This window comes from Stigmatopora nigra, chromosome 15 (assembly GCF_051989575.1).
Source record: "Stigmatopora nigra isolate UIUO_SnigA chromosome 15, RoL_Snig_1.1, whole genome shotgun sequence".
Lineage (NCBI taxonomy): Eukaryota > Metazoa > Chordata > Actinopteri > Syngnathiformes > Syngnathidae > Stigmatopora > Stigmatopora nigra.
In genome coordinates this window covers 3,477,639-3,489,405 of record NC_135522.1, presented here as the reverse complement: position 1 = coordinate 3,489,405, position 11,767 = coordinate 3,477,639, and the positions used below count along the sequence as shown (strand labels likewise).

Sequence of the window (11,767 nt, the reverse complement as noted above, 5' to 3'; positions counted from 1 at the left end):
CATCACCAAGAGCTAAGGTAACAGACATATTTGGAGGAAGAACAACTGAAGGTGTGTGATTCCTCAAGATTGATATGCATCGAGTAGTATACTTGTGTAGTAGGAAGCAGGATTATAGACGGAATTGATGGATGGATGGCGGTGACGCTTGCTTGAGTGCTTTCCTGAGTTCTAGAGTCAGATGAGGTTATTGGGTTCGCCGGCTCTTAAATGAAACATGACGGCTCCCATTACATCCTCTCGGCCAACAAAGCCGGCGAGAAGAGAGTTCTGCTGCCGTCACTTTTACATGATTTAACAGGTTGAACTTTGGCGTTATCGCTAAAGGCGCTTCTTAGACGCTCGGTGTGGGAGCGGACTGTCCGTTGATTAGCGTCAGGTTTTTTGTATACTTTTGGATAACTTGCATAATATATATGAGGATAACTACCTGTCAAATTAACCCTTTTTTTTGGAACATTTTTTTATCTAATTGGCGAGATTAGTGTCATTAATGCTTTTGAAAGATGACCATTTATTGAATGAATTCAATATCTATGAACAAAAAGTACTTTTTCAATTATTTTGATTATCCATTACTTATATGTGGGTGCGAAGGGTTAATCATCAATGTGTTCTTTTTCAAATATTGTTATTTTTATTCAAGTAAACCGCATATATTCCTCATTTTATACATAATTGAAATCAAAACAAAAGGTGAACTTTTTTAAATGTATTTTTACCCTTTTAAATGTATTTTGACCCTTTAAATTTATATTTACCCTTTTAAATGTATTTTTACTCTTTTAAATTTATTTTTACCCTTTACATTTATTTTTACTCTCTTGTATTATTCCAAACCAAAAATAAGACTATGTAAATATTCTCCTTTTAAGTGTTTAAGTATATTTTGATGCAGGGGATTTCCCTTCTAATCTATCAAATTTACATATTTGTAAATATCTTCTTTATCTGGAAACAGTCACATCATATTCATTAATTAATCTTCTTGGTTTGAATGGATAGGACGTCTACCGTCGTCAAATCAAGCAGAGGATGTCCAACCTTCAGAAAGGGAGAGTCGGAAAGAAGCTGCTCTCAGCTGTCATGCATTACGGTAGCCGTGTATGCGCAGGTGGAGGTGTGCGCTTGACAGGTGACTGCACAAGACACTGTGGATGCTTTTGAGGTCACTTGGAAAAACTGTAAAATGGATGCAACTGGACCACTGCAATAACAAAGAGGTAAGCCCTTTCAAAATACAAGATTTGATTAGTTTACTTTGGGTTTTTTAAAGATATAGTCATAACATACTTGCTCAATTGTGGAATTATATGGTGATGTATTAATAACAATGATATATTTATGTATTTTCAGTTTATTTTGCTAGTTTTTGTATATACTACAATGGTGAAATATCACTATATTTTTTGTTAATGTAGCATGCACTAGCTTATTGCTCATTTATTTTCTATTATAATTTGTCATATATTTACTGTTAAGCACTCCATAATTATTCATTATTCAATGCACATACATTTTTGTTAATGCTAGAAAAATTGCTACATTTTGCATGAATTAAAAAAACAAGCGACCAAAAACACACATTACTGTATTTTAAGGTAATAATACTAAAATATGACACTTTTACTCTAAATAATCTGCTGGTTCTGATTAAATATGGCTTGAACACCAAAAAAAACAACATATAAAGATCAGCAGGAGATATATTTATATATTTTTGTATGCAAATGTAATCAATTCCAGACAGTAGAAGTACAAATCAGTAAAAATCTTGATCTCCATCCTTTCCAGAACATCAATGGAGCTTTGCAGTTCCAACATGAGAAAAACCAGCGCCTCCTTGTGCCAGGTGAAGCAACTCCCCAGCCCTAGCGTATCACTTTGCCGCCTCCAGTCCGGCGGTCCGACCCCACGCCACCTTTCCACTTTTACCCGCCCATCTCGGCCGGACCGCGAACCCCCTGGCCCCCGATACCGACCCCACGTGGACCGACAAGGCTCCTCCACTGCGAAAGTGGTGGTGACTGGAGGTGGTGGATACTTTGGCTTCAGGCTGGGGAGGGCGCTGGCCGCCCAGGGGATGGATGTCGTCCTACTGGACATCGATAAACCGTCGTGGGACATCCCTGACGGGGCCCTCTTCTCTCAGGTACTGGACAATAACTAAGAGTTGGTCTTTTTTTACTTGCCACATCTTTTTTTGTTCTCAAAGACCGACATACGGGATTATGCGGCCCTCTTCGACGTTTGCGATGGCATTGACTGCGTGTTTCACGCCGCATCTTACGGCATGTCTGGGCCAGAACAGGTAAATGTTACCTGGTTGTTTTTACCGTTTTATTTCAATTTGATTTGGATACTGAGATTGGTAATCAATGACAAATTGGCTCATGTATAATTCACTTTATTTACTGTCATATTATTGTGGGAACTTTTGCCATAAATAAGCATGGGGAAAAAAATGCTATGAAAAGCTATTATATAAATGCAATGGTGTTTTTAATTATTATTATTATTTTTTTTGGTATAAGTCGCTCAAGCAAAACAATACAAAATGAAGATAGAAAAAAAATATTAAGCATTTTTTGACAGGCAATTTTTTATTTGATCAGAAACCAAGGACAAAAAAAAGTTAAATTAACCATAATTAAATGGATAAAAAAACAGGCTGTTAACATAACAGAAAATCTGGCTATAAAAATATTTTAGTAAATAAAGACGAATATACATGTGAAAGAACATTTCCTAATTTGTTTCTCATTAAAAAATATTAAAAATGAAATAAAATAGTCATTATTTAAAAAATGTGAATCATATTTATCAAGTCATATTTCCTGTCATATTTGTTAACAGTTGAGAAAGGAGCACGTGGAGTCAGTCAACGTGGGCGGCACCAAAAACGTCATAAACGGTGAGAACCCATACAAAAAAACTAAAATACCCATGACCTTTTACAATTGAAACACATGACATTTCTTACAGTGTGCAAAGAAAGGAGCATCCCCCGACTTGTGTACACCAGCACCACCAACGCGGTATTTGCGGGGGAGCCCATCGAGGATGGAGACGAGGACTCCGTCCCCCACGTTCCCCCCGACCAAGTCTGTGAGCCCTCGCTATTATTCCAATCAAAATATGTTCTTATCAATGCATTTTTGTACTTTTCAGCATATCGATCATTACTCACGAACCAAAGCTATAGCAGAGCAAATGGTCCTTTCTGCCAATGGATGTCACCTTAAAGGTACACAATCTTCATTTTAAACTCATCTTTCATTTAAATTTTCTGTTGACTATTTTAAATTAATTAAATTAAGAAAAAATGACTTATCTGGGTCAAATGTGGGTTATTTTTGTTGAAATTCTGGTATGAAAATGATAGGTTGCCTCTTTAAAAATGATATGTTTTGATTTAATTTTTCCTAATTTTAATTATAATTTAGGAAAAAAAAATCAACACAGTCAACATCACTGTAAAGGCAAAAAATATATATATTTTAAAAATATTGCAACTTCACTAAAATACTTTTAAAAAAATGTCTCCATGCATAACCATGTTTACACTATTAATTCATATTTTGTTAAGGCTGAGCAATAAACAAAAATATACAAAATATTATATATAAAGATACTTTCTCCCTCCATTTTTTTCCTTACCTTACATTAAATTATTTAAAATCTCTTCATTTTATACGTAAAACACTTAAACAACTAAAATCAATTTTTGCCACAACACTGCGACAGAATCAAAACACGGACAACAACAACAAGAATGAATGAATGAATACTTAATGGATAAAAATCTGTTTTTTTGTGTGTTCTGTGTGTAGGCGGGGATATCCTAAGAACTTGTGTCTTGCGGCCTTGCGGCATTTACGGCCCCGAAGAGCGCCGACACCTACACAGAGTAATAGTGAGTAACGCAGACGCATATTTAACCCACCACGCGTTCCGACGGAATGTCTTACCACCAGCCGACTTGTGCAATATTGATGCCCCTCTCCAATTACACTCCGCCTTTCTTCCAGCGTTTTCTCTGCGGGAATGTAGAGCTTCTACTTTATTGTTAGTCAAGGCTAAGAATCTTGACTTTTTAATCACAATCAATATGTTACATTTTGACATGAATCGTTTTGGGTGCTTTTGTGTTCTTCTTCTTCTGTGGTTTTTATATAATTGACTGGCATCGATAGCCAGAGATGTTTCATTTGTTTCAGATTATGAATTGAGTTTTGTTGTACGGAAAGGTCAACGTGGAGCGCCGTTTGTTTAGTTTTCGATTTGGAGATCGGCGAGCACGGATGAATTGGGTTCATGTGGATAATTTGGTGTTGGCCCATACGTTGGCTGCAGAGGGGCTCACCATCCGTAAGAACGCCATTGCTGTAAGTTTGTACTATTGTTTATTTCTTAAACTAATCGCCAATTAATTTCCTATTTGGCTGACAAATACATTTTATTGGAAAAAAAGTTATACTATGAATATTATATCCTGGTTTTTATCTGCCTAATATATGTGAAAAGATGACTGTAGGAATAATAATACAAACGTAAAATGGGGGAGATTATCTTCCTGACCACTAGTGGGCAGTGGTGACCTTACAAGTTACTGTTACTACATTAGAACCTCTTAACCGTGATAAATGAGGTATTACTGTAATTTTATCATATTTTTCCGAAGCAAAAATTACATGTTTTTGATTGGTTAAGAGAAATCAGCCTACTTATTTCAAACTAAAATATAAACAAATAGTTTTTATTGTTTATTTCATTCATTTGATGATAGATTAGTTGTTAGTTTCATGATTAATCCCAGCAGCCCTAGTGTGTACTCTAATACTATTATAGTACTACTATATTAAATTTTAGCTCTTATTTCACATATTTAATGATGTATATATGTATTTTTTTGTTTCAATAGAGTGGAAAAGCCTATTTCATCAACGATGGCGTTTCAGTGAATCTCTTTGAGTGGTTAACACCTATAGTAAGTGCAAATATGTTTTTCTATGGCATAAATAATACATTATTGAAGTATTATTCCCCCACTGGCAATATTTATTCCTTTAATTACTTTTTAGAACGAGACCAACAACACTTTTATCCATTTTTATTCTATTTTTGAAAATCAATTTTCCCAAAATGAGTCGCTGAAGAACAAACTGTTGACAATAACAAAAATTTAAAATATGAACAGCCTGCTACGATTCATTTATTTTTTTCAATCAAATCCTACTGATGATTCATAGTTTGTTGTTTTTTATTCCAGTTTGAGATATTAGGCCACAGCAGACCCATAATAAACCTGCCCGTTTCTCTCATCTATTCAGCAGGTGCCATATTGCTTTTTTTAGTTCCGGGTTAGTCATTCCTACATACTTTAACATGACTTCTCTTTTCTTTTTCAGCCGTCCTGATGGAATATTTACACATATTTCTTCGACCTGTGATAGAGGTGCCACTCCTGTTCACCAGAAGTGAAGTAATTATCTCTTTTATTCACTCCTTTTCTTATTCAGAATGCTAAGTAAGTGAGCTACGGTAATTAAAGGGAGCATAGTGAGACTCTATTGGTACAACTAATGAAGTGTCAATGCTTATCTGCCTGCTTGAATGTGTGCCTGGTGGTGACGGATTCACATTACTTGTAACAATTCTTGTTCTGAGGCGATAAAGACACACCTCATTAAAAGGGGAGGCTTGTAGAATGAACTCTATGCATACATTTAAGTCAATTTCATTTACTTTACATACCTTAATCATTTATAAGAAGATACCAAAGAAGTTTACAAGCACATGATTAAAATGTAGAAGCTTTTTATCATGTTCATGGATAATGTTATATTGAAGAAATAGATGTAAAAGGGTAATAATAGGTATGAAATTGTATAGTGAATGAATAATAATAGTTTTATTTGTAGGATAAAAAATGATTAGGGATGAGGGTTAAAAAAATAAAAACAATTATAAGGGACAAAAAATATTCCATTTTTTTATTTTTTAAATGAGTAAATTGTCTAAATAGGCATTTAATTTAATCTTATACCTCTTAAATTCATTCAATTTTAACATTTTATGACTATTAAGTGTTCTAATATTTTAGATATTACAAAATTTTTCACATTTTCCCCAGACTTAAACTCTATCAAGTATGTCCGTTACCTTAGCTCAATTTAATGCTATAAAACATGTCATTTTAAATTAGCCATTTTTAAAAATTAGTAAATTGTCTAAATAGGCATTTAATTTAATCTTATACCTCTTAAATTAATTAAATTTTAACATTATATGACTTCTCTATGAAGTATTCTAATATCTTAGATCTTACAAAAAAAAATCACATTTTCCCCAGACTTAAACTCCATCAAGTATGTCCATTACCTTAGCTCAAATTAACACTATAAAACATGTCATTTTAAATTAACCACCTCCCACTTCTGACAAATTGGACTTCTCTCTTCATCAATGGAAGAAAATTAGTTCAACTCTGCAGTTTTCCCAGAAAATCGAGCGGACATCTGTCTGGAAAGGTCATCCTCATGAATACATGATGAGGCCGAAACCAAATCTGAGTCCGCCCGCACGGGGTGCCGCACCTGCAGCTCATTCCGTCAGACAGCTGCCGCCCGGCCGTACGATCGATGATGATCCTCGTGATTAAAACATGAGTTGCTCTCCAGCCAAAATAGAGTTTTAGCTCGCCATTTATACCCGATTTTGTGTTTATTCGACACAGGTGAGGAACATAGCAGTCAGCCACACTTTCAAGATCGACAAGGCCCGAAGAGAATTGGGATTCTGTCCCAAATCTTACAGCCTGGCCGATTCTGTGGACCAGTACCTGAAATCTCGCCAGGATACCCGGAGATGGCCAGTGATGGCGCTGTTGCCGATAATGATGATGATGATGATGGTGTTGAGCGGCGTGCTGTGGACAGTCAATTTTTGACTGTATGGTTTGTAAAATATAATCATAATAAAATACTATGTGGCCATGTGATTCAATTTTGCATTGACCAACATAGTTTCATTCATTTTACTTTAATTTAGCAGCTTATATTTATATTTTATTATTTTCTTTTTAGTCCTTTTAAAGCAGTTGTTATATTAATTCATTCCTAAAGTAGATACATTTGGCCATTTTATTTTAATTCATTGTTAGTTTTTTGGTTGAATTCTTTCCCCAAAAAAGTAGTTTATCATTTGATACCCTTAAATTAGCCCATTTTAAAGTTTTTTTTTAATTCTATAATTTAAAAATTCATATTGATGTTATTTTAATGACATTCTAATTTATTGTATCTAATTTCAGGTGATACACGGATGAGTTTACCACTACGCCATGATTGACATTTAATTTTGAGGGAGTATTTTATTTAATACACAATAGACTATTTTCCATGTGTAGAAAGTGTCAATCAAAATTTTGCATCCATAATCATTGTATTTAAAAAAAGACAAAAAACTGCACTTTAATTTTCATCTGATATTTAAATCATTATTTTTCAGCTATAACTTTTTTTTGCTGTTATTCTGCAGTGCATCTGTAGAGGGCAACATTGTGCTGCAAAAAAATAATACCCACACAAAGTATAATATGCTTAAAAAGCAGACCAGGTTTGATAAACACTTTTTAAATATTTTGCATATGTAATGTTAATCACAAGCATAATTTCATGACCACTGAGCAAAAAAAACTTAAATAAAAATCATTTAAAAAATACATAAAAGTGCTAAGCGTTCATTCGCCCTCTTTCCGAAGTCTCAGTGTACAAAAAACTACAATACAATAATCTAATAATCACAATCAACTGATATTTTTTCATCCTATTACAACATTCCAACATTTTTTTGCACATAAATCCCACATGCCAGATTTAAACTCTTAAGCATGGGTTAAATACTTGTAGATTAGCAGCTACATTATTGCAAAACAATTTTGTAAAATGCGAATAAAACCTCCAAAATAAAATATAGCCGCCATTGGACAGTGAAAGATTAGCAGTGGGAGAACGAATATTGTCGATATTTCAAATAAAAAAACAGACAAAAAAAATAGGAATCAGTGCTGAAAGACTAAAAAGCAAAGTAGCATTTAAAGTAAAGTTTGTAATCGCAATCACAGTGCTGAAGCACCCCTCACAAGCTTGTTATCGTGCAGGTCTTCTTTGGTCTTCCGGATGCAGGTGAAGATCTCCTCGAAGAGGATTTTGTACTCTGGTTGGTCCTGGACTAGCACCGGGTCTCGAGGGCTGCGAGGCGTTTGGACGGATTTGTGGTTGAATCCCGCGTTTGCCTGCTGACATCTTTGGAGGAGAGCGTCATATTTCAGCTGCAAAAAGTAGACAAAAAAATATGGAGGTAAATATTCACCCTTTTGTATTCACTCATTGGCTGCTATTGTATTTTCAGGATTATAAATCGCACTTGTTTTCATACTTTGGCAGGTGACCAATACTTAAGTGGGATTTTTTTCTGCACTTTGACCACTAAAAGCCTGTTATGCTGTTTTTTAGGCTTTAGTTATGAAAAAAACTTAATGTTACATTACCTGGGACTTTTTGGTACTTTTTTCCTCTTATATTTGTGCATTTTTTTGGCAGGTATGACTCAGTAAAAAAAAAAAAACGGTAATATAGAGTACACCAAATAATAATACACACTTGATTTTTTTGACTCTAAAAACTTCCCTATTTAAAAAAAACAACTGCATTTTTATTATCTGCATTGATGCTATCTTAACTTGCTTCTATTACTCAAAATAGTCACTTGCCCTGCTTCCTAGTTGTAAAAATAAGAGCTATCACGAGGGTCCATTGTTCCTACCTGCAGTGCACCATACTGTGCGTCCACTTCATTGAGCAGCAAAACACCCCTCCGCTTCACCACTTCTGCCCGCCGCACGCACATCTGAGCATGATCATCATCGGCATCAACATTCTCCCCCTCCTCCTCCTCTTCCTCCTCCAAGTCCACTTCAAGTTTGTCGTCTGAATTGAAGAGGACGGCGTCAAAATGAAGTAGTTGGACAGGTTTCCTGCTTTGGATAAGATCAGGGCAGAAGATAAAATCAAATTTACCTCCCTTATTTCCATGTTCCCAAAGGCCAAAATATACATTGACATAATGTTGTAATCCCAAAAAATATTGGAAAAAAATCATCAGTGCTTGTCTTCTTGATTGTAATATTTTGTCCTTTTTCCAATGCTAACCTGTTAGCACAATCGGCACGCCAAAGTATCCTGAGCCGCTCCACTTGGACCTGCAACTCCGACTGCCTGTCCCGACAAGTCGCCAGAGATTGGAGTCGCGTCTCCAAGTCTCGTTTGTCCTCGGTCGTCGACCGGCTTTCGGATTCCGCCGCCTCACGACGACTTTTTTCCGCCGCCAATTGGATGGTGAGAGTTCGGATGGAGCCGAGAAGGGCCTGACGTTCCTCTTCGGGGTCGCCATACGAGATGCTTTTCTTTGGAGACCACATTCCTTTAGGTCTTCTATCGTTATGGACACACCTGAATGGAGACAAAATGGAAAATCCAGGTATGTTTTTTTTATACATATATATATTATATTTAAATGTTATTGTTTCAGCATTTAGTTCAATATTTTAATTCTTATTTACATTTTTATTCAAAAAATGTTCACTGTAGTGGACATAAAAAGTAGAAAGTTTAGATGTTTTAACCCTTTGCATGGCAAGTGGTTACTTAAAAAAATATTAGACGTTATTGTTGTAATTGAATTTGTATTTTATTTTTTTATATGACTTATAAGTACATTTTAAATCTGTAGGTCAAAAAAAACAAAATTAGTGGAATTTAAAATGAATAATAACAGGTTATGAAGTATACTCTTAATGACAGAGTTGAATCGGTGCCCTGTTAGGGTAAAAAAATGTTATAATTTGTGTATTAAAGAGCTAATACTTAAAAATAATAATAATAATTATACATTACACTTATTTTTTTCTTTTTCAAACATTTTGGCACTTTCTCAGCCCCTCAAATTCAGGGACAGATACAATTATTGCATACTAATCATCAAAAACATGAATAGACAAATGTTGATATCAATTCATCTAACCAAAACGAAAGACATCCCTGTACATACCTCTCATTCCTCAAGTTATACAGTTCTTTAAGACAAGAAACACTGGCACTCGCACTGAGATTCCTTCGTTTTTCTTGCTCATTTTGCTCGGACTGGACCGACGTCAGTGCTTCGACTTTATTTTGAAGACCCTCCACTTGCATTAAAAGCTCGTCGATGGACTCGTCCAAGCTGGGGGAAAAAAACCCACAAAATAAGCCATATTCCTTGGAAAAAAAAACATTTTTTTGTACTTACCTGTTGATCTTCTTCTTCGCCAGATATTCATCCTGCACCAGTTTCTTATTGACCTTCTCCAAATCCCTGGTGGACACGTCCAGCTGTTCGTAAACTTTGGCGTGCTGCTCATTCATTCGACGTAACAGCTCCACTTGCTTGGCAAGATACTGAAACACCCCAAACAGGAAAGTGAGTTTATTCACCATTGCCAAAAACTAAAGACGTCATTGCCACTGTAGACATCCTGTCAGTGTGTTTATGTTTTTATGTGTGTGTGTGTGTGTGTGTGTGTGTCACCTCTATTTCCAGCAGCTGTTCTTGGTTGGTGGCGTAAATATCCTGCAACGCCTGTTCCAGTTCGCGGTTGCGGTCCAGAAGGGTTTTGCCCAGTTTGGCGGCCAAATGGAGATCTGTCCCAAACATGGTGTATAAACAGACCAAAAAAAAAACAGGTGAACCTTGGGTTATACATGTTTGACCCCTTGCTTTAAATCCAAATCTGTCTACTGATCAGGTCACCTAGATACTATAACTAATGCTATAGTATAAATCCACCCTGAGGATTACAATGTACACAGTATAGTGAGTGTGACATCATTGTAAAATGAGGCAACATTGTAAAAGGATGTGATTTAACAAGGGTTTTCAATGTTTTAACTTCTTTTTAAATATGTTTAATGTTAAATATAAGGAAAATCCCAGGTAGTTAATATGTAATAGGGAAATATTTCTATTAATTCATGTTTTACTGCCATTGACGGCCATAGACGACCAATTGAGTTTTAATTTGGTATTTCTTTTATCGCTAATGAGCTGAACACTCTAACATTAGATAGGGGGAAGTAAAATACGCATCTGTTTTTCTACTTTACTGACATTTTTGATGTAAAATGTGTCCCAAATAGAAAACCATTGCATTCCAGGGTAGGGCAGCTCTTACCGTTTTCGAGATTCCTTTGAACGCACCACGAGTCGTCATTTTTTTCCAAATCATCCTCCAGGCTCCCCTCGGTAAGCATTTTTACGAGCCAGTAAAGTGTTCTTATCAGGTGGCAAAGTGATTTCTTTTCTCTGTGTGTCACTGCCAAAACTCCACCGCCCTAGAAAACCTCCCCTTGTGTTGATGACAGACACGTGGCACCTCGCGAGAAAACAACAACCGCCGCCAGGGGGCACATAAACAGAAAAAAACTTTAAAATTTAAACAACGCGTATTATTAGGTGGCTATAATTAAGATTGGAAATTGAAAATGTTCAAATGTGAAATAAATGTACAGTTGAAAAATTAAAAAACTATTTCAAAGTAAACTTTCCATTCCATCCATCCAAAAGGTATGTAATTCATAGCGTATATTCCTGACACAAAATGGCCTCCAAGTGTCAACCTCTAACTTCCTTAACTCACAATGCTCGTGAGACACCCTAACATTATACA

At 35.6% G+C, this 11,767-nt stretch overlaps 2 protein-coding genes and 1 long non-coding RNA gene across 3 annotated transcripts; 2 read left to right on the top strand and 1 right to left on the bottom strand.

Moving 5' to 3' along the window:
- On the top strand, positions 1-7,961 carry sdr42e2 (short chain dehydrogenase/reductase family 42E, member 2). Its single transcript, XM_077735400.1, has 14 exons — positions 1-51; positions 1,006-1,223; positions 1,795-2,152; positions 2,216-2,311; positions 2,857-2,914; positions 2,986-3,104; positions 3,172-3,247; positions 3,834-3,916; positions 4,251-4,388; positions 4,925-4,990; positions 5,273-5,336; positions 5,412-5,485; positions 6,740-6,959; positions 7,316-7,961. Exons 3-13 carry the CDS (start codon positions 1,802-1,804, stop codon positions 6,950-6,952), a joined length of 1,338 nt encoding a protein of 445 aa, XP_077591526.1. The 5' UTR covers positions 1-51; positions 1,006-1,223; positions 1,795-1,801; the 3' UTR covers positions 6,953-6,959; positions 7,316-7,961.
- cdr2a (cerebellar degeneration-related protein 2a) lies at positions 7,622-11,424 on the bottom strand. The gene is made up of 7 exons (XM_077735401.1): positions 11,273-11,424; positions 10,630-10,742; positions 10,351-10,499; positions 10,114-10,284; positions 9,216-9,515; positions 8,830-9,043; positions 7,622-8,335 (listed from the first exon to the last, which is right to left on the bottom strand). The coding sequence occupies exons 1-7, from the start codon at positions 11,349-11,351 to the stop codon at positions 8,123-8,125; spliced, it is 1,239 nt and encodes a 412-aa protein (XP_077591527.1). The 5' UTR covers positions 11,352-11,424; the 3' UTR covers positions 7,622-8,122.
- Positions 9,221-11,530, top strand: LOC144209162 (uncharacterized). The gene is made up of 3 exons (XR_013329015.1): positions 9,221-9,543; positions 10,374-10,521; positions 10,642-11,530. It is a non-coding gene; the product is annotated as an uncharacterized LOC144209162 (long non-coding RNA).
- The last annotated feature ends 237 nt before the right edge of the window (positions 11,531-11,767 follow it).